Source organism: Nannobrachium achirus, assembly GCF_963921795.1.
Source record: "Nannobrachium achirus genome assembly, chromosome: 6".
Classification (NCBI taxonomy): domain Eukaryota; kingdom Metazoa; phylum Chordata; class Actinopteri; order Myctophiformes; family Myctophidae; genus Nannobrachium; species Nannobrachium achirus.
The window spans coordinates 27,968,765-27,991,673 of record NC_137815.1 but is presented as its reverse complement, the minus strand read 5'-3'; the positions used below and the strand labels follow the sequence as shown (position 1 = coordinate 27,991,673).

At 41.6% G+C, this 22,909-nt stretch overlaps 1 protein-coding gene across 1 annotated transcript; it reads right to left on the bottom strand.

Annotated features, from left to right (window-relative positions):
- Positions 1-5,147: 5,147 nt before the first annotated feature.
- Positions 5,148-21,362, bottom strand: LOC308286963 (caM kinase-like vesicle-associated protein; the record flags this gene model as incomplete). Its single annotated transcript, XM_080728085.1, has 10 exons — positions 21,265-21,362; positions 17,420-17,551; positions 15,214-15,288; positions 12,754-12,892; positions 11,861-11,981; positions 9,474-9,549; positions 8,370-8,506; positions 6,175-6,253; positions 5,767-5,854; positions 5,148-5,390 (listed from the first exon to the last, which is right to left on the bottom strand). The coding sequence occupies exons 1-10, from the start codon at positions 21,354-21,356 to the stop codon at positions 5,148-5,150; spliced, it is 1,182 nt and encodes a 393-aa protein (XP_080584211.1). The 5' UTR covers positions 21,357-21,362.
- Positions 21,363-22,909: the final 1,547 nt, after the last annotated feature.

The window sequence follows — 22,909 nt, the reverse complement described above, 5'->3', positions numbered from 1 at the left end:
GTATTCTGTCAAAACTTTCTCTAAAATTACACAAATATTTGTGACTCTTCCTGATAATATTCTCTATGTAATCCATAAACATTTTTTTGGTTTAATCATTAATAAAGGTATGATTTCTCACTATTTGGAATGTCACACCAAATGATTTAGTGTCACACCGTATGATCATATCTTCATGTGTCAAAGCAAACTGTGTTTTAACCTACCTATTAGTGAGTACTGAACTTTACTGATTGATTAAACAATTACCCAGGATAACATGGCCTTAATATTTCTGAACAGGATATTATTGTAGGGCTTTAACATGGGATAAGAAAGAATTGTAGTAGTAGATGGATGATGAGGATGTGCACAGGAATGCTACGCACACCTAAGTCTTCTGCCGGCCCACGGCAGAAGGATCCTAAAGGGACAATAAGGCGCATAGCCACACTTGGAGCCAAGGCATTGAAGGCAACATTTTATTAACACCAATTAGTGGAAACAGAACTCAGCATTCAGGTAAATTGCTTTTTTCCGAAGTCTCCTGAACTTGAACACAGCATTTTGTGTTGAACAAATGTAATTAGGAATCATGACATTACACCACATCTCCACTAGCTAAAGAGTGCTGGGTTGCGCAACTCCGAAAATAGCTGATCTACAAGCTCTCGCAGCACAACGTGTTGAGAGCTTGTAGATCAGCTATTTTCGCTAGTTTTGTCTCGGGTCCTACCTTAACACTGTCCACTGTCCAGTCCAGTGAGTGAAAGTACAAAAGTATTAGATCAGATTAGATTATACATTTAGACTGTATTGTACATCAGCCAGTCGTATTTGGTGAGGGTAGCAAACCGGCTGCCTTGTTGCGGTTCTGCTATGCCACAGACAACCTCCTGCTCTTCGTAGAAAATGCAGTCTCGCCCCTTTGGCTCCTCTCTCCTTGCTGGGTCATTGTTTAGTTTCTCCCTGTACTTTCTCGTTCTCTCAGCACTTGTCATTTTCCAGCTGACAAAAGAAAATGGAATGTATAGTTTAAGACAAAGAGAAAATATTGTTTAGATTGAAACAATATGTTAAGGTTTCTGTGAAGGGGTTTCTGCTCTGTCTGATGAATTTGAAGTATCACTGAATGAAGCTAAATTACATTTTATGAAAAAATGTTTAAAACAAATGTTTAAATGTACAAAAGAAACATGGAACTTTGTTATTTGTTGTTATATCTGTAGTTAAATACAGTATAAATCATATGGTGTGACAGTCAAGTCATATGGTGTGACAAGCAGACATGTCACACCATATGATTAAGTGTCACACCATATTACTGTTTTCTCCATTTAGGTTTACCTTGAGGCTACTATGTACACATTAGCATGCTAACAGCATGCTAGCTATAACAAAGCAGCCTAGATCTACATGGAAATATGACCAAAACTTCAAATAACTTAAGCTTTTTTTAAAGAAAAGGTGTCACACCAAAAGACATCCAGAATGGTGAGTTTGTCAACGTTTCAACAAGATGGCATTTCATGAAAATGTTAAAATCATAACTCACCTCAGACACCTGTCTTGCAGTTGTGCTGGGAGTGCTGAATAGCCTTACAGAAGAAGGACCTCTCTAGCCAATAGGTGTCCAAATAATTGCCTGTTTAATTTTTCCAAACTAGTGTCACACCAAATGATTTTGGGTTGGGGGACAAAATGTTTTTGATCAGAAATGACTGAAAACATTATGCTTTGACTTTGAAAAGATATAGGCTCAAAATAGACATTTTTTTTAGCCTAAATTCATTTTCAAATGATTTTTAGCAATTCTTTTTCTTAGTTTTATTCAAGTTCCCACTTTGAGAAACAAGGTCAGGACAGTCACACCATATGAGTTTTGCCATGTTTGGTTGAAGATTCTGAAGAAATGAGGAATGAAATGTTTTAATATTGAGTAAGTTCACATAAAGCTTAATGTCCTGCACAATATTCAGAAGGTTTTTGACAAATATATTTTTTATTTATACATGTTTGACACCGAGGACAGCGAAAACGTTACGTCACGTCACCCACCCACATACAAAGAAGGGGCAGGGGAGGGTAGGGTTGGGCTAGGTTAGTTTTTTACCAGTTGCGAATGGCTGCTGCCTGTAAGTGATTCTTCAGGGCAATTTTAAAGGATGCTAGTGATCCACACTCCTTTATGACCTTCGGTAAGGCTTTCCACATTTTGGTGGTATAGCAGAAAAAGGAGTTTGACCCTTTGTTGGTTTTGACTCTGGGTTGAAAGTGATCTGTGGCGCTGCCTCTGGTGTTGTAATTATGGACATCCTTAATGTTTATAAAGTATTTTGACAGAACAGTAAGGGCGACAGTGATGTAGACCTATATCGGACCAGTTACCCATGGAGACCACATTATTATTATCCCAATGTATGAATGAATGGACCATTGTAAGCGCTTTGAGTTCGCAACTTGCTTAGAAAAGCACTATAAAAATGCAATCCATTATTATTATTATTAGACCCCTGGTACCCATATATGGAGATCCATGTAGCCTACTCTGTATGGAGATATGCTGTGAGATATGCTGTGAGCCCACAAATATTCAGTTATTGTCTCCACCAGCCGAAGGCTGAGGGGAGAGTATGTTTTCCCCTCCGTCCGTGCGTCCGTGCGTCCGTCCGTCCGTCCCCAAAGTTTGTCCATGACGTCACCATAGACGTCATAGTATGGTTGACGTCACGGACGCACGGACAGGGGCGAAAACATACTCTCCCCTCAGCCTTCGGCTGGTGGAGGCAATAAATTGTTGTTATTGTCTCCTGGTGGAGACCTGTGCTCGGAAGAGCACTGCTTCTAGTTCGTTATGTGAAAGTCCTATATGACGTCTATGACTGACATCATCATACATGGACATATATGCTACAACACTTACTTTGAGATGAGTTTATATAGAAACAACGCAATTTGATCGAATTCAAATTTATTTCAGAAAACCACATGTAGTAACAGTAACATTCAAAACTGAAGACTGTTGTATTGACGGTTTAAATGTTTTGAGTCTCCACAAATATTCTGAAAAACAAAAAACAAAATACAAACATGGTTGAGTGATTCTTCAAGGAATGTTATCACAGTTGCACTAATAGTAATATTGCTCAGTTTATTAGTTAACAAGCATTTAAACAAAGCCCATTGCTCAGCTAAAAGCTACAATCAACGTAAGAAAAACAAATGTAAACTAAACTAAACTAAACGTGGGCTATTACGGAACGAATTACGAACAACAGCACAACAGCTAAAACCTTTACTCTCCACAGAACGTATACAAAATAGTTTTCTACAATGACGAATAAAGTGCGAATAAAGACTAAACACAAGCAAACGCTTTTTGAGCATAATCCCGTAACAACAATACAACTTGTGAAACTGTGACCAAAGGAGCTACAGAAAGAGACAACATAAAAGTTAAATAATAAATATGAAGAAATAGCAGACCAATAAGCTATTTTAATAAAGCTTTGTTTCCCATATTGTTGCTGTCGGGTGGAAATCTTGTATTAGTAAGGGGATGTTATAAGATATTTGACCAATCTGCAAAGTAAATCGTTACCAAGAAATTCACCAATGTGTTTCTAAAGGTGTGTAATAATATGTAAAAGGTTGAAATTCAACTCCCGGGGGAAACCTCATAAAAAAACTGATTTGTGTTTGTGTCCTATTCATTTTCTATAAAGGGTTAGGGTAAAAAAAGGGGTCAAACTAGGGGTTTTTCATGATGATGAATCCATTGCAGGCATTTGTTTTGCACGAAAAACATTCCTTGGGCTAAAAACTGACCCACAAAACAATGTTTTTTTTCACAGTTTTGTAGGGGCCATTTGTAGCCCACGGAATGTTTTTCGTGCAAAACCCTGTGTGGAAGATGCAAGGTTTCTGCCCACGACAGCAACGATACCCACACACTGAGGGGCACAGAGAGCGGAGAGAGAGGAGAGCAGCTTTTCAACTAACGTTTTCAAAGGACTACAGTGTACATACAATAGAGACACTCACATAATCACACAGTTCACATGGGGGTGAATGAAATATACAAACATGGCTCTTTGGCTTTGTTCAGACTGCAGGCCAAATCCCACTGGTTTCTGAAATCTGTCTACACTGTTAATTGCACTGTGATTAGACAGCATTTGTGTCGCCGCCTACCTACAGTATCTGCATTGGTTGTGTTAACAACGTAAGTGTCATACAGTAACTGCATGTGTGAGTAATGCTTTACTTATACTCGGCTGTGTAATTTTTATTGCTGACTTGATTATATCAATTTGTATTCAATCTGAATAGGCTAAAATGGGATTCGGGCTGCAAGTGTGAACATAGCAGTGCTCCATTAAGGATGTGGGTTAAACAGAATACAGACTTTATCAACATGCCGTTACATTATGTATCCGGGATGGCACAGGTCCTTTTCCCGCTGTTGTTTAAAAAGTGATATTTCACTTTAAAACACTTCTACGGCCACTTTAACGTCTACTCTGGCTTCTCTGTGCAGAACCCCAGACAGTTGCTTGATTCAGTATTTAGATATTTCAGACATGCCCCTTTATTTCCTACAATTATAGGATATAAGCCCAGTTACGTCAATTGCGGACGCCATGAAAGACTCATTGAAAACACACGTTGAAAACACCCATATTGTCCTTCTCAAGCTTGAGTGGACCGTCTCGCACGCACGCACGCACGCACGCACGCACGCACGCACGCACACACACACACACACACACACACACACACACACACACACACACACACACACACACACACACACACACACACACACACACACACACACACACACACACACACACACACACACACACACACACACACACACACACACACACACACACACACACGTCACACACACATACACACACACAATTCAAGTCGAAAACGGTTAACACATGCAGAGTTTGAACTTTTATGGGCTTATTTTTATATGGTGTGTCTGACCAAATTAATATAAAATATTGAACCGAGCATCTTAAAAAACTGTCTCGGGGGCACACAAAAGCCAGAGCCATAGTTAAAATGACCTCAGAGAAGTGGTTTAAAGTGAAACCTGTGTCCCTGTGTTTGCAGTGATGTTTGGTTAGGTTGTCCCGTGGCAGTGGGTGGGTCTATGGCTGGCCAGCACTGCCGGGCACGGAGGCCACCGGGCTGATGGCAGTGCATGTGATGACGGGGGCCTGCTGTGTGCCGGCAGGTCCCAGCAGGGCCCCTGGGCGTCCTGCTGGGGGTGCAGGAGTGTTGGCAGGTGGTACGGGACCCCCCGGACGCCCCGCGGCGGGACTGGAGCCCCCCGACTCGCTCTGCTCAGGGGCCCGGAGTCTCTGCATGAGGGTGGTCACCCTCACCGCTTTCTGTGGGCCACAAACAATGGAGGGCTGGTTGGTTATAACATCTAGGTTAGGTGTCCAAAGCAGTGGGTCAGGAAAGGACCCATTATATATGAGAGAATCAAGAAATTCCATGAATACAATGTTGTTAAGTAGTGAAAATGGCAGACCTACAGTTCAGAGAGCTTGTAGATCTGCTATTTTCATCTTTTGGATCTCAAACTAAAAAGTTTGGGAACCACTGATCTAGGGGTGCAACTACTGTACACTTCACTGCAAATAAATGTAGTGGAGTAAAAAAGTATACTCTGAGATGTAGTGGATTAGGATTCTCAAGTAAAGTAAAAGCAGCTCAAAATGGTACAAAATTACTAAAATGACAAATTTGACTAAAAGTTACCTTCCACTTGGCTTTGGCAAAGTTCTTCTCTATCTGCGCACACACACCATCCTTGATGTTCTTATTTGAGGCTGCGTTCCCAGAAATCCTGGGGCAAAGAACAACCATTGGTGGAAGAAAGAAAAATAAATAAGAATACATAATCATTCATCACTTTACGTATGTTTCGTATTAATAATCTAATTCGGCAAAGTAACTAAAGCTGTCAAAAAAAGAAGATAAGTAATGGAATAATATAAAGTGCAAGCTATAAAGTAAAAGTCCCTAAAATTGTATTTATTTAACACTTGAGTATAATTACTAATAACTATCCACCAAACAGAGGACCAGAGAGCTGTCATCTCTCACTCCATAGAATAGCAGAGCCAATAAACAATGTTTTCAGTATTTCTGAGAGATAATTTTTACCATTCATGGTTTATAGCCTCCTGCGCTGTTAATCGTTGATCTTGGTCCACTTCCATCAATGATGCTACGAGTGTTTTGGCTGTAAAAAAAACAAACATCGAAACCAAATCCAGAGTAAATACCAAAATGCAAACTGTTGAATAGCCTTAAATGCTCTTTTTTTATTACATTGGTACTCATTTCATGTACAGCAGTGTTTCATTTCAAGGAGTTTCATGCATTAGGTCGCAGACTCCCATTTCATATAATTTCTTATCTCTGGGACCCCAATCTAGATTGGGACTCAAATCTACTAAATGGACACTTATGGGTCCATTTGCTTCCACTCATACACTGTGAGAGTTACAGTCATTTAGTCAAAGAGAAGAGAAATCTTTATCGAGAGACTGAAAGAGAATGTTAGATCACCGATTGACCCAATATTCTCCTCTGGTCACATCATAAACATTCCTGGATCATAAAGTCAGATCAGATTACTAGTTGAAGTCACCCCAGCACCACTGCTGATGCAGCAAAGATTCCAGTTCATCAAGTTTTAAGTCAGGGGTCTTCAACATTTTCCAGTCCAAGGACCCCTTAGGTGAGAGATGCGCTGCTCGGCAATTTCCTAATGTTCCTCTTGGAATAGGGATGCTAGGGTTAAAGTAGCCTCGATACCTACAGTAGGCTTTTATTTTCATTTGCGTTCGGGTTCAAGTGGCTAATGTAGAACAATTGAGTTAACAAAGATTTGGTGGCCCCCATGTAGTAACTCTGAGGACCCCCTGTTGAAGACCCATGTTTTAAGTTGTTTTATAAATGGCGTCCACCAGCGGAGTCCTTTCTAAAGGGGACCTCCTGTGTTCTATCTGTCTGGATGTGTTCACTGGCCCAGTCAGTACATGTTTGTGGACACAACTACCACAAAACCTGTAGCGCAGGGGTTACCAAACTTTTTTGTCTCAGGGCACCCCATGAATATTTTTTTAAATCCAAGGCACCCCTACATTATAATTTTCACTCCCAGCACCATATATTTATAGCATATCGTCATTGTCGGGTGGAAACCTTGTATGTCCAAAATCGTTCGTTTTGTATTTATCATCTATAAAATGTACTAAACTAGTGAAAACAGACGATCTAAAGCACGTGTGCTTGTAGTTTTGTGCGACAGTCTTGTATGAAGCAGGGCTTTGCTTTACCAAAAGACGTACACATTTGAAACTTGGAGATACGAGGTTTCTGCCCGACAGTGATGATATTTTAGTGATTATGTTGCGAGGAAAATGTTGAGACAATAGCCATTTTGGTTAGAACTGACTGAAAATAACTTTGTACTTCAAGTTTAAAATTATACTAAATATTTTTTCAAGTGTCCAAATAAATTCCAAATATTATCAAATTATCTCGCAGCACCCCTGGACTGCCGTCGCGGCACCCCAGGGTACCCCGTCACCCACTTTGAAAACCCCTGCTGTAGCGCACATCACTGGGACACTAATGATGTGTGTCAGTGTCCACTGTGTACAACAATCTTCTATAAGAGACCAGACGTATCTGTCAATAAGTTTGCTCCTGCGATATGGTTCATCAAGTTCAGGAGTGGAAAGTTGAAGGAAGAATATCGACGTTGTCGGGTGAATACCTTGTATGTCCAAAACCGTTGCATTTATCATAAAAAAAATGATTTAAACTAGTGAAAACAGCCGATCTAAAAGCACACACCGCCTCGCACCGCGAGGCGTTGTGTGCTTGTAGATCGGCTGTTTTCACTACTTTTGTGCGACGGCCTTGTATGATGAAGCAGGGCTTTACTTTGCGAAAGAACGTACACATTTGAAACTTGGGAGATATAGATGCAGACACAGAGACAGAGACAGCAGACAGTGTCCAGGTCTTCACTGCTCTGATCAGCTGTATTGAGAGAAGCCAGGCTGAGCTCATTGATGCGAGTGAAGAGAAGCAGAAACAACACATCGCCTCATGACGTGTTGTGGCTGTTTTTGTGATTTCAACATCTAAAAGATTTATTGTCACAAGGATACACTTAGGTTGGGGAACTCGTTGTCGTCTACCAGGTGTAAACGCGTTTAAAACCAGTAGTTTTGATGTGAAGTTGATCTTGTCTGTTTTGATAAATGTTCGGTTATTTGTCACACAATTATTGTGTTCTGCTTAAAAATACATTAGCCTGATGAGGCCCAGTGATCTCATACCTGAGTCAGAAATGTCATCCCAGTATGGTGAATCAAATTCATAGTCTCCAGACAAAATCTTCAGGAAAAGGTTTTTATCGTGATTATCGTAGTTGTCCTCATCCGCGTCGTCATAGAACGGAGGGTTCCCCGACAAACTGTTGAGTTTGCAAAAGAATGTCACAATGTTAACCTCTCTTTAAAAGCGTGCCAAGTTCTGCCAACATCATTTTGGTAGTGTCACTTGACTAAAAGTAGTGCTTAGAGAAGTTGTCAAAAAAACACACTCATGTGGAATGGCTCTTGTGAAATACTGTAACAGCAAATAGTTATATCAACAGTTGTGAATAGGACAATTAACTAATTGATTCAATCGGTTATATATATATTATACAAAATTAATTTATTATATCAGATCATTGATTTTGATGATATAGTTGAAAAATGCGTTGTTTTTGTATTGTTATTATAAATTACCAAATGTTTCAAAAATAGCAAAAATAGCTGACCTACAAACTCAAGGATAAAACACGGTTTAATTAACACTTACTATGCATCCTGTGTCTATTGAAGCAATAAGCCACAAGAGGCGAGTGGTTACCTGGTATTTTACACCGGCTGAGAGGCGTAGGCGTCTCCAACCCTCTCAGCCGGTGTAAAATCACGTGGCTTATTGCTTTTCTAAAACGGTTACTATATGGCAACATGAAAAATCATAGACATGTACCAATTAAAACTGTTCTATTTCACTAATAATTCACTATAAGGTCTGCTCTGCAAGAAAGTAGTCCCCAGCTACAAGAAAGTAGTTCCCGGCCAGGCTGCAGAAACAACACAGGTGCAGATAATTGGTGCACTGTGGAACACTGTGGAAAGAAATAACGCACCTGGGTTTGATATAAACTGATTCAAGGTGTGGGTTATAGTGTCATATACTACAGCAACCAGACAATCAGAATCAAGGAAAGGAACTAGCCGTTTTAGAAAATGCACTACAACCCCCCCCTTATGACAATCTATAAGTATAGATAAAATAACCCAAAAATCATAATTAAGGGGTAAGTGGTTGAATCAAACAAACAATATGAATAATGGATAGTATCAGCACTTGTTGTGAGCCCTTACAGTATGTACATGATGACTCCAATGGCCCAGCAGTCAACTGGCCTTCCATATCTTTGCCTCCCAATCACCTCAGGAGCTGACAAAACACAAAATCCTGTATCGTTATGCTGGGTGGAAACCTCATGTACTTTTCAGAATTCAAAAATAGCAGATAGCCTATACAAGCTCAAAATGCAAGTTAAAATTAAGTTAAAACTATATAAAATCATTATGCCAATCCTCCCCACACACATTCCTGTGTTGTCAGTCACTGCTGTTGTATCCTACTGACTCACCTGCCAGCGAGGTATGGAGCCCCCACCGGGAGGACGTAGGGCCTTAGCCCAATACTAATCATTGCTATAGAGTGTTTGTTCAGTAACAGTGCTCTCCCTGTCTCTACATCTCTTTAATAAACACATTTAAAAAAAAAAAATCAGGTGGGTTGCCAATTAACACCCAATCAGGAAAGAGAGGACCCATTTATCGGTGAGCCAAGAAACTCCATATCCCATGATGCAACCCGGACGCCATGTGACCAAGTTTCACTTCCTCATTCAGATCCATACTGTCCATGCTGGAAAAACAGCTGTTTTCTCCCGAAATGGGGTGGCCGCGCACTACGTGTGCACACGCCGTGCGCACGGAGGCACTTCAGAACAGGTAATTATTATATAAAAAAGCCTCTGCAGTGAATAGTGTATTGTTTTGGCGACGCAATGGCAGGCGTTGTGAGAGCTGGATAGATGGGGAGAACCTTGTTACTGAACAAAATATCTAACATATAATTTAGCGAATGTCTGTCTGAGTGTCTGAGTGTCTGAGTGTCTGTCTGTCTGTCTGTCACAGCGTTTCTCCTCAGTGGCTGGAGCAATTGATCTGAAATCGCATCACCATTAGCATATGAACACACCTGACACAACTGTGAAGCCCTTTTTTCACTTTCACAAATCGTTTAATTGATATTAATTTATTAGTGAATTAATTTTTCCCATTGACTTATAATGGGAATCGCAAAAACTCACATTCAATATTTTTTTTCTCGCAAACCATAGGGGCTACAGTTACAAAACTCTGAGAGGAGATTTATAATGATATCAAGGATTAAATAAAAAATAACTTTGTCAGTTGGCCTCATGGTGGCGCTATAACAGTCCACTTTACGTTTCGGCCTGTAACTCTTGAACCGTAGGTCGGAAAATGAATACATATTTTCTTCAAATGTCGCAAAAAGCGGTATACATGATCTATGAACCCATGCAATGAATATACTCAAGGGATATGTCGATAGTCTGTACCGTTCGTTCGTAACGGGCTTCCAAAGTTATTAGCAGGATGGGACCGCAAACAATAGCCGTAAAGCACAAACAAATTGTCGAGTCAACACTGAATTTTAACCAAGGGTCGCGGGTGGCATACTCAACGAATCCCCAAAACCATTTCCACTCTGCCTCATGGTGGCGCTATAACGGCCTACTTGCCTTGTAACTCTTGAACCGTAGGTCGAAAAATTAAAATTCTTTTTTCCCTGGATTCCTTGGGTCAATACGCATCTCCCCATATAGGCCCCGCCCATTTGCGTCAGGATAGATTTTCCGCCATTTTGAATTTTCTCCAAAACACACTTTTTGCTCCTTTTCCTACATATTTTCTTCAAATGTCACGAAAATGGGTACACATGATCTCTGAACCCATGCAATGAACATAGTCAAGGGATATTTTGATAGTCCATACCGTTCGTTCGTAACGGGCTTCCAAAGTTAGCGGGAGGGGCCCGTTTTGCAAACAATAGCCATAAATCACAAACAAAACGTCGAGTCAACACTGAATTTCTGCCACAGGTTGCGGGTGGCTTACTCAACGAATCCCCAGAAGCATTTCCAATTCCACCCGTAGAGGGCGTCACAAACGCGCAAAACGTAACCGTTTCGTTCCAAAACGCGTTTTTCAGGCGGACCGACCCTCTCAAAAAGAAACACAGACTACTCTGCGGATGGTCTCACGGTCCAAACCGCTGCACACACACACACACACACACACACACACACACACACACACACACACACACACACACACACACACATAGCCATTAAACGAAACGGGTATTTCTTACATTGATGCTCCTACATATTATCATGCAAGTACCAGTTAAAGTTACTTTCCATCCCTCATATACCGTGTGCACAGTGCACATCCCATAACCCACACACTGCACATCATTTCGGAGCTCATATCTTTGAACGGGTAAGGACTAGTTATTACTATCAAAGTATCAGAATGTAGAGCCACACAAATTCCACACGTATCTTAACTATCACTTGCACCACCTTTTATCAAAATGCCTTCATATAGTTGATCAATTAGTAAAATTAACACTTTTATTTAAAAGAAAAATTAAAAATATTTACCAAGATACTCCGGTGTGCCACAGGGGTCCTTGATGAGTCCATTTTCCAGTTTGGCTAGTTGGAAGTCACTGATTACAATTTTGGAGTGCTTCAAACGATTAAAGTACACCAGATTCTCCAGCTGCACCACACAGAAATAGATTAATTATTGCAATGGAAAGGCATTATATGAAATGTTTTATTTATTTTTTGTGCCATGATTATAAAATACAATTGTACCCACCTGTGGTCTAAGTACTTTGCACTTTTGCACTTAAAAGAGGGTATTTCACCCTGAAACACTTCATTTTAGCATCTACTCTGGCTTTTGAGTACAATCCTGGCTGCTATTTGATACAATATCTAGATATTCATTTGATCAGAGTCGCCTAAACCAAAAGTGTGTTTAAGTACAGTAGTTGAGTAAATGCACTCATTTCACTTTCCACCACTGGTGCACTTTATTTATATTTTTATTATTATTTATCTGTTTATCTGATTATGTGAAGCACAATGTGACATGGGAAGTGTTGTTTTTCACCACTAGGTGTCAGCGATGGACAGTGTATGTATATGTATGTACTGTAGTGCAGTGGTTCTCAAAGTGGATTTCAGGGACTCTCTTGGTTCCTTTATGGGGGTCTAAATTGACCCACAAGTCTGTAACTTTGACAGTGTACAAATGGAACGGGTGCATTTGGTTCCATTTGTACACTGTCAAAGTTAAGGGCAGACCTTAAAGTTTCAAAGTTTGTGAACCACTGCTGTAGACCAGTACTTTCAGATTTCGGTGGACTATCTTCAGCGAGTGCAGGCAGGCCACAGCCTCAGTAGGCCTACATTGCTGAGACAGTTGCTGCTTTTCACCACTAGGTGTCAGCGATGGACAGTGTATGTATCTATGTCATCAGTACCTTCAGATTTCTGTGGACGATCCTCAGTGAGTGCAGGTAGGCGACAGCCTCCAGCACCTGTCTCAGTACATTGCTGGTGTCCTGCTCTGAGTAGTAGCCTTGATCCAGGATCCAGTCAAACACCTCCCTGCCTGTCGCCCTGGGGAAAGGACAAGTACTATTAGGCTGAAGCCTCACCAAACGACCTACTATGAGAGTGGACTCCCCATTCCGCCAATGCATTTCAATGAGAATGGAGCGATTTTTGCAGAAATCCTCTACTGGCATGAAACCGCTCCATTCCCATTGAAATACATAGGTGGAAAGGGGAATCCACTCTCATATCTTTGGTGTGGCTGTAGCCTTAGTATTCTTTTTACTGAAGTAAAACAAATAATACTCTGTTACAAGTAAAAGGCCCGTAGGCCTATTCAAACTGTTATGTGAGTAAAGCACAACAAGTATTGCCAGATTTGCCATTAAATATACATACTCACTGTACCAAAGTGAAAGCTCACATTATTTCTACAATTTAGGCAGGGAAGGGGAGTGTTACAGCAGTGCTATGTGTTTAGGTGGAGTCTGAAGAGGTGAGTCTTCAGTTCATGGCGGAAGCTAGGGAGTGAGTCTGTAGTTCTAAGTGCGACAGCCGACAGGGAGATTATTCCACAGTTTGAGGGCCAGGAGGGCAAATTGTCTAGGACGAGGGTTCTAGCGAGGGTTCTGTCAGCATCCCTGTGTTGGCTGATCTGAGTGAACGGGTGGGGTTGTAGGGGTTGATCGGGTTTTGGAGGTATGGAGGAGCCGTACCTTTGGCTGCTTTGAAAGTCAGCATCAGTGTTTTGTATTCAGTGCGGGCCGCAACCGGGAGCCAGTGGAGGGAGCGGAGAAGCGGGGAGACGTGAGAATTTTGTCTGGTTGTAGACCAGTCGTGCCGTGGCATTTTGGATCAGTTGGAGAGGTTTAAGTGCACATGCCGGGAGGCCAGTGAGGAGAGAGTTACAGTAGTCAAGCTTTGATATGACAGATGGATGAGGAGCTGGGCTGACTCCTGGGTGAGGAAGGGTCTGATTCTACGGATGTTATAGAGTGTGAACCTACAGGACTGGGTGACTGATGCAATGTGTGCCTTGAATGATAGCTGGCTGTCCATGACCACACCAAGGTTTCTAGCAGTTTCTACACAAAAAACACTTTTATGAAAGAAGCCAATCTACAAACTGACACGCGTTGTGAGCTTGTAGATTGGCAAAACTTTAGAATTGCCGTAGTATAAAAAAGAGTTTAGTGACTACGTAACTAGTAACTAAAGATGTCAAATAATTGTAGTGGAGTAAAAAGTACAATATTTGCCTCTGAGATGTAGTGGAAGTATAAGATATCAAAAAAATTAAATTCTGAAGTAAAGTAAAAGTACCCCACATCTTTAATTATGTACAGTACGTGGGTAAATGTCTTTAGCTACTTTCCACCATTGCCTGGGGAGATCATTCATCTTCATTAAATGTGATTCTGGGAGGAAATAATAACTGACATGATGCACTGGTTGTCAATGTGAGGGTGCAGGGACCCCCAGGGGTCCTTGAGGGCAAAGTAAAGCCCTGCTTCATCATACAGTGGCTCTAACATTTAGCTGCAACATTTTATGTGCTGAAACTAAATACCACCAACCTGGTTGTGTGGCAATAAAAGTAACTTGAACTTGAACTAATGCGTATCAAATTATGGATCCTTCAAATTGAAAAGGGTGAGAATAAGGCATGAATGAATGTGGTTCACGGAGATTCGGAATTGTAATATTAAACAAAGTAAATAGCTGATGTATAAGCTCACCACGCTACACGATCAGCTATTTTTGAATAGTTGAGAAATAAAATGGGTCTTAAGTGTTCAAACCGTTCCTCACTTCCGCTGCGGAGCCCCTGGGAAGCCTACAGTTTATGTAAATTGCCGGGGGAAAATGGAAATGATGCTGCCGCCAAACGATGAGAGGCTGGTAGTTAAACCACGGAAGCCACAGCATGAGTGTATTTTCCCAAGAGGTCTAATAGTCTGTTATGAATATGGCTTTTGTTGTTGTCATTGTTTTTGTTCCTGTTTCTACTTTTTCTTAGAATACTGTGCATATACCTTCTTTTCTTTACTGCGTGCGTGCGTGCGTGCGTGCGTGCGTGTCAGGACTATCCGTTCCTTTTCATAATAGAAATGCAGTTTACTTCACACTGCTGCAATTTCACCCTACTTTTATGGTAAGATACCATGCCACTTCTCAATGTTTTTTAAGGAATTACACTTGCTATTTTTCATATCATTCTTTTAATTGATTTGTAAGTGAAATAATTAACAAACAAACCAAGCCTCTCAAGGCACCCTGGGGGTCCCCAGAACCCCTCTGAGAACCCCTGCCTTTAATTAATCAATGAATTGACCATGAAAAATGGCCACCCGTTGGCTCACAAAGCGCCTCAACACGACACTCACAGCTCCAGGAAGAGGAAGTACTCTTTCTTGGTCTCAAAGACATCGATCAGCTGGAGGATGTTGTGATGCTTCACCCTACAGGAGGGGAAGAGAGGAGAGGAGAGGAGAGGAGAGGAGAGGAGAGGAGAGGAGAGGTGTGTTTAGTTTGAGTCAGTAAAGCCTGATTTATACTTTGCTGTACAAGGGTGCCTTTGGTCAACAATAGCAGATCTATAAGCTCACAACGCGTCACGTCGCAGTACATTAGGAGCTTGTTGACCATCTATTTGTGGTGTGCGACACCCCCGTATGACGCAGGATATCATGCTTAAATATATTCAAGCAACATGACAAGCTTCAAGCCTAATTGATACTAACAATGCAACATCAGCTTGAAAAAATAGCCTCAGTGTCGGGCAGAAACCTTTCATCTTCATATTTCATATTTATATGTCTTCTTTCATAAATGAAGTCCTCGTCGTATTATGTCACTCAAAAGTAACAGAAATATGTAGATCGGCTATTTTCACATTAAAGCTGTACTGTGGTAGTTGCTCAACTAGTGGTCAGTAGCGGTATTGCTTTTTTCGGCCGATACGCATCCGTAGAGCCGTCTCCCGTCATTTTTAGACCAGGATTGAGGGAGTAGCAGGCAAGATTCCTTCACCAATGTAAACACAGTTGCTGAGGGAAGCTACTTCCTTTAGAGACAGCAAGACTCGCTGTGATTGGCCGGTGGTGTATGATCCGCGCTGTGATTGGCCGGTAGTTTATCATGTGGGAGATGACATCATTTTGCCGGGAAATACAGCCCCTGTCACAGCTATGTAGAAAACATATAAAGAAAAGGCTTTTGGGGCTGAAATTAACGGAGTGGGGGTTCTAAAACTTTAGCGATTTAATAGTTAGGACAATTTTAAGATATGTTTTATAAAAAAAGTTACATAGTATAACTTTAAAGGCCTGGCTAATGACATGCCCAAAACGAGTTATGGCCATTTGAAGTGTTAAAAACAGCTTTAGCTGCCCATGTGTGTGAATTTAGATTATTTTGGAGGGACTATTCACATGGCAAGACCCCTGAACAATAATTGTGCCAAGTTTGGTGCGGTTTGGAGCAACGATGTGCCTGTGGCCCTCAGGGGCCCCTGATTCTGATGGCAGACCCCTGACCAGTGTTTGTGCTAAATGCGGTGTGGATCTGAACAACAGTGCTTGATGTTAGGGCTGTCACGATTACAAATTTAAAGTTGACGATTAATTGTCATTCAAAAAATTGAGATTAATTGTGTGTTTGGAGTTGAACACTGGAACATATGAATACATTTTTAATTTCTGTTTCTGACGATTATGCAAAAATAATTGTGATTATCTCAAATAATTGCGATTAGACGATTATGTAATAATTGTGACAGGATGTTACATCCACAGTCGGTCAGCTTGCCTGCGCATAAATGTATTAACGAGAGCTTGAGACTAAATAACTCCACTGGATCCATTGGAACACGGGTTACTTTTTTCCATTTCCTGAAAAGCAACTGTTTTGGACAAGGTTTACACCCGACAGCGACGACACGCAAGTTGACAACACTCAAAACCTGCCATTGTTGCCATGATTCAAGCCATCTGAGGGTGACGTCATCCTAAGATTAAATCAAAAGATAATGACATTGTTATGCTATGCTGAATGACAGAGTTTCATCTAAATTAATTGGGCTACTTTAGCCTCGTGAGTATTTTCATTGTTATGAACATTTTGAACAATGGTCTTTCATATCAACACAGAACACTCTAAGAACGCCTTGGTAGGTAGCATCCTCCATCTGTCCCACCCCCACCCCTCCTGTTTCTGTAAATATATACCCTTTGTTGCTACTGGAGCTTTACCATTATGTATTGTTTTGTTTTGTTTTGTATGTATTGTATGTTTTACTCATGAATTGAGACAATCGAAATGGAAACAAGTCGCTGGGGATTTTTGTGTTATCCTTTTAGGTAACTTTTGACAGAACTGTTAATAATCTTCAATAAATAATCAATATATCATATCAATACATCTTTTTTGATAAATATGATCTCAGCCAGGACAAAAGGCCAGGAGGCGGAGATTATATTTTCGCCCCTGTCCGTGTGTCTGTGAGCAGCTACTCTCGGACACCACTGGACAGCCCGCCCCTTCCACTGGCATCGCAAATACAGCAACAAGAGCATTGAAAACCTCACTCACATTTTCAAGATCAGGATCTCGTTCTTGGCGGCTTTCCTCACTTTTCGCCCATCCTTTTTGATGAACTTTTTACAGGTGAACATTCTCAGCGTATTCCTGTCCTTTGCTCGGAATATCTCGCAAAACTCCTCTCTGACGAGACAGACAAAATAATGGACATTAGCATCATATCAGTTAAACCAGGGCAGGGGCCTTCAACAGGGGGGTCCAGAACCCCTAGGGCTGGGTTCCCCAATAAGCGGCCCGCGGGCCATTTGCGGCCCGCGGGGGGCTACTGTCTGGCCCCCACCAACCCCAGTAATAATGGTGGTATAAGAGCAGCAACAACACTAGTATATCGTCGTTGTCGGGTGGAAACCTTGTATCTCCAAATGTGTATGTGCTTTCGCAAAGTAAAGCCCTGCTTCATACAAGGCCGTCGCACAAAAGTAGTGAAAACAGCAGATCTACAAGCACACTGTGTGCTTGTAGATCGTCTGTTTTCACTAGTTTAAATCATTTTTAAAATGAAAACAAACGGTTTTGTACATACAAGATTTTCACCCGACAACGACGATATCTGAACTGTCGCTGGAGTAGCGGGAACGCCACCATCAACCCCTGCAATGCTGTGGCCCTCGGCTTGGTACCCTAGACATAATTCGGCCCTTGGAGAAAACTAATTGGGGAACCCTGGGGGGGTCCTCAGAGTTACTACAGGGGGGGCACCAAATCGCATCCCTATTCTGAGGAGAACTTTAGCCAAAAATAGCAGATCTACAAGCTCTCAACGCCTCGTGCTGCGAGGCGCTGAGAGCTTGTAGATCGGCTATTTTTAGCAAAGAGGTTTGGTGTAGAGGTCAAAAAGAGCAGACCAAGTACAGAGTGAAAGGTCAACTTTACAACGTATCGATGATTGAAGTGACAGCGCTGTCAAACAAGTCGATGAAAATCTGCATAACGCATTTAAACAATTGTACAATGGGGTTCCTGCTTCATCTCTCTTTCAGTTTCAAAGCGAGACCCATTTTCAACCTTATCTTCATACAATGTATCCTCACTAATGCTCATTATAACATGCCATCATTTCTGTCTAAACATACTGCCTCTCAGACGTGGGTTATTATGGGCACTTCAGAAGTCTGCCCACCAATGACATCATTAGTAGAGATGTCAAGCTAATGGAATACAGCCTTTCCAGGGGGTCCCCAGCAAAATGAGCATGCACAGCATCACACTCATTTTAACCACTTTCTTTAATGGTTGGCTATTCAAAATTATTACACGGCTTGGTTGAATACTTGATTCTGATTGGTCAATCGCTGAAATCAGCGGTGAATTATAGGCGTATAATGACCACTGCGCTCTATAACGGACCGCTGCCTAATCAAAGGCTCAGAGCACCTGCTGCATTCAGGCTGCGCTGCGTGAATGTAGTGCCGTATCCAACACGACAGCCATGTAAACAAACACACAGCGTAATTTACAACTAAACGTTGCTCTCAAGAATTTGAGGCGAGAAATCGCCAACACAGTATCAGAAATTGGATTCTATTTGATCAGCACTTCCTTGTTTTCCAAGGCGACCCGTGTTGCGCTGGGGGGCGCTCAGCGCAACACTTTCAGCAGTCTGTAAACAAGGAAATACTTTGTTTTGTTTTTAGTTTTTAGTCAAATTATTAATTGTATTGTGTAGCCGTAATAAGTGTTATAACTTCAGGCTGATAATCCCCTCGGCTGCGCCTCGGGGATTATCAGCACGTCGTGTCCAGCAAGAGGTTATAGCATACATAGCAGATGTACAAGTTCAGAGCACACCACCTTGTGTCTCGCTGCAACCTTGTAGATCTTCTATTAAAAAAAGGAGAAAAAACTAAACAAAACATGAAAAAACATTTTCAGATGAGGTCCACAGACAAATCAATTTGGAGGTCCTTGGCACAAAAACAGTTTTAGAACCACTGGTGTAGTGGAGGGGGAGCGCAGGGGAGCGATATGGAAATACAGATAACATCAGGGATCTCATCAGGTATCTCCATATGGGCATAATAGGGAAATGGACTGACAGATACGAGATCTCCATATGGGCACAAAGGGGACACAGGTTGACAGACATATACAGAGATCTCCATTTATGGTCACATAGGGACACAGAAAGACAAGTACAACTGGTAAGCTGATAATGCCCCGACACCATAGCTCATATCAGTCGGATCGACGGTGCATTGTAGATGTGAGGGGTGCGCAGAGGCCCGAACCTCTAGTCTATTTTGCCAAAAATAGACGCTCACAACAAGCTCACAGCGCGTTGAAGCGTGGCGCGCTGTGAGCTTGTAGATCAGGTTTTTTGCCTAAGAGATTTGGTGTAGAGGTAAAAAAAAAGTAACGATGCACCCCGTGGGTATGGAACCGTCCCATTGTGAGCATTAGTAAGGACCCGTATTGGGAGATTATGCTGAAAAGGGCAACCTGTGTCCACAGAAAAAGCTTTTTTGAGCTGCCAGTGACTTTTGTCCATGCTGTTCTATGGTAAATATGTGCTGGAACGCTCCCCTGTCCCAGTGCCTTGCGTTTCACCACATTTTGGGGGCGTCCAGTCTTTTCTGGGCAGTGTGCCCTGGACTCCTCAAGCAGGCGATATTCAACTTTTGGAGAGGAGTGCTGCTCATCAACGTCACTTTTGATACTCCTGGCTGTGTCTGACAACCCAGTCATTTAATCCTCTCCCTCCTGGCTCCCAAACTGTGGAACAAACTCCCCATCGCAGTTAGAACTGAAGACTCACCTCTTCAGACTTTTTGGCTTCAGTACCCCCTTTTCCTGATTCCTGAGTATCCCCTTTATCTGACTACAAGTTGCTTACGAGCTTGTAGCTTTTGAATTTTAATCCTGGATAGTTGCCGTTTTGGACACGAGGTATCCACCCGATGCTCATGAATGAATGATAACCCACCTTTTGAAGAATATAAATTTAAATTACAAATAAGAAAAGGAGTGAAAGACTTGAATTAGAGCATCCTGCAGCACATGTTTTTTCCATTTTCCACATTCCCTCACATACACCCATTTGAGAGCCATAGCCGTAGCACTTGATATAGTCTTGACATAGTGCCCCCAGCACCCCTACTTCTCACGGTAATGAATGTAGTCCCCTAGGGGGTCGCCAGAGTCTTTGTGTGATAGAAACTTTTTTCTCCTTTTTTATATTAACCACTTGAACCCTAGTATTCTAAAAACCCATATAAAACCCATATTCTAAAAACTTTTGCCAAAAATAGCAGATCTACAAGCTTGTAGAATGTAGATAGTCTATTTTTGGAAAAGAGGTGTGTATAGAGGGGAAAGTACAGAGTGAAAGGTCAAGTTTATTAAGTATTGACGGTTCAAGTCAATTCACAAATGTATATGAATTCAAAATACACTGATGATCGTGCAGTCAAACGATTAAACTACTGTACACTGTATATGGAATCTATGAAAAGGTATAAGGGTCCCTGCTTCAACTCTCTCTCAATTAAGGGGTCCTTGGCCTGAAAACGATGAAGACCCCTGATGTAGGCTATGAAAATCGTTTGAAAATATCAGATCTGCACAGTTTTTTTTTCATATCCAGTTTTTAACTGTTTCCGGTCAAAACAAGAATCGATACTTTTTGAGCAGTTAAACCGCAGCGTAATGTTGGATTAAGTGCAATATAAAAGACATCTGTCAAGACTCGTCATCGGTACAGAAGGCTTTTTAAACTAGCTTGTCATGAGCTCGTCATTGGTAGTGAGTGAGTTAAGCACAGTAATTGAGTAAATGTACTTAGTTACTTTACACCACCGCCTGCTGTGCAGGTACAGATATACTGTAGGTATACTCACGATTTAACAATCTGTCCCAGGTCATATTTGTCGGCGACTTCTGAAGGAGTGTTGTAGTCCTTCTCCCCAACAGTTAGACAGCCAAACGGCATGGCAACACCTGCCCCAGCCAGGGAACACACCGCTCAACACCACCTGGGAACAACACAACAACAAGCATTTAGTCAGGAACACTCACGTCAAAGTATATTTAAAGAGGTGGTGCCATGATTTCCCCCCCTCTAATACATGATTATCAGGTATTATGATTATACTAGGAGGAAGACTTTTTTCCAAAAAAGTATACAGAAAGAGTTAAAATTGGGTTTTTATGTGGCCACACCCCCAGTTCATTAAGTATGCATGGATGTCATGGTGGGTGGTGACCCAGCTGAAGTTAGCCACACCCCACAGTGTTGGGTGAATGGTAATTAGGGGAGGAGTTGATTCTGTGATGTAAAAGTATCTGTGTTTTTTAACTGACACTTTTGACCACAAGGTGGCAGCCTCCAAGAGAAAACAAACAAATACCAAGAGAATACATAATTGCTCATAAAAACCACTGTATGAGTCTGTATGAGTGTCTGTATGAGCACGACTAACGCCATAGAAAGTACGCAGAGACCGACATCGCCACAGCTGATTTCATTGACAGAACGGCCCATACAAGGAGATATGCAAGTGTGTTGTGTTTGATATCATGCAAAGTGAGGTGCAATTTTTCATTACAAAGCAAATTAATCATCAAATTAAAATCATCAACGTACTGTAATCGTGACAGCCCTAATAACAGTAGTGGGTTTTATCCAGCTACCAAATATACACAAATGTTTAAATCAGCAATATAATACAGTATATCAAACCAGAAAACACAACAATCTCAAAATCTCTCCTGTTTCAAGTGAACTGGGCAGGACGGTTGCAGGCGTGTTCTTTCCACGCTGGTATGAGTCAACAACCGTGTTCTGCAGCAGTGTTATTTCTCTGTCTGCTTTCCTCCCCTACAGTGTCTGTCTGTAAACAGAAACTCAGTGCAGAGAAGGACCTGATGTTCTGTAGCCTTAACCTCTCTCTCTCTCTCTCTCTCTCTGCTTCAGCAACAACAACAGCTGTGGGGTTGCAGACTTCTTTTTGCATCTCAGAGAGCTCTATGGAGAGGTACTTGCAATCACTGAAACAATTTAATTACGTGAATGATTCTGCCATTTTAAAATAGGGTATTAATGGATGATTGCACAAATCATGGTGACATGCATTGTTCCGTCGGTATTGTTGACATATAGTTGTCTTGTCCAATGGTTACCCAGTTGAATGATCTTGGCAGCTATAAAGTCATCTTGAAGATGTATCTATATATTAGACATCTAATAGACGGTCTATATACAGTATAGACCGTCTATATAGAAGAAAGAAATCACTTTAGACCAATCTTAGACCAATTTTAGACGTGTGCTCAGTGGGACATTTTCCTACCAATACTTTTTAACTTTTACCCAAGTACTTTTTTTTTTCTCTAAATGTTTTTTATCCCACGATTTTTGCAACCCATTTTTCTCACCCGGTGACTACCTAACCTGTAGTCCTGGTTTCCGCTCTCCCCCTGCTGCGCCAAGGGACATTGGGGAGCACCCGGCTGGCTAGGGGGAGGTAGTATAGAAACCAGGAC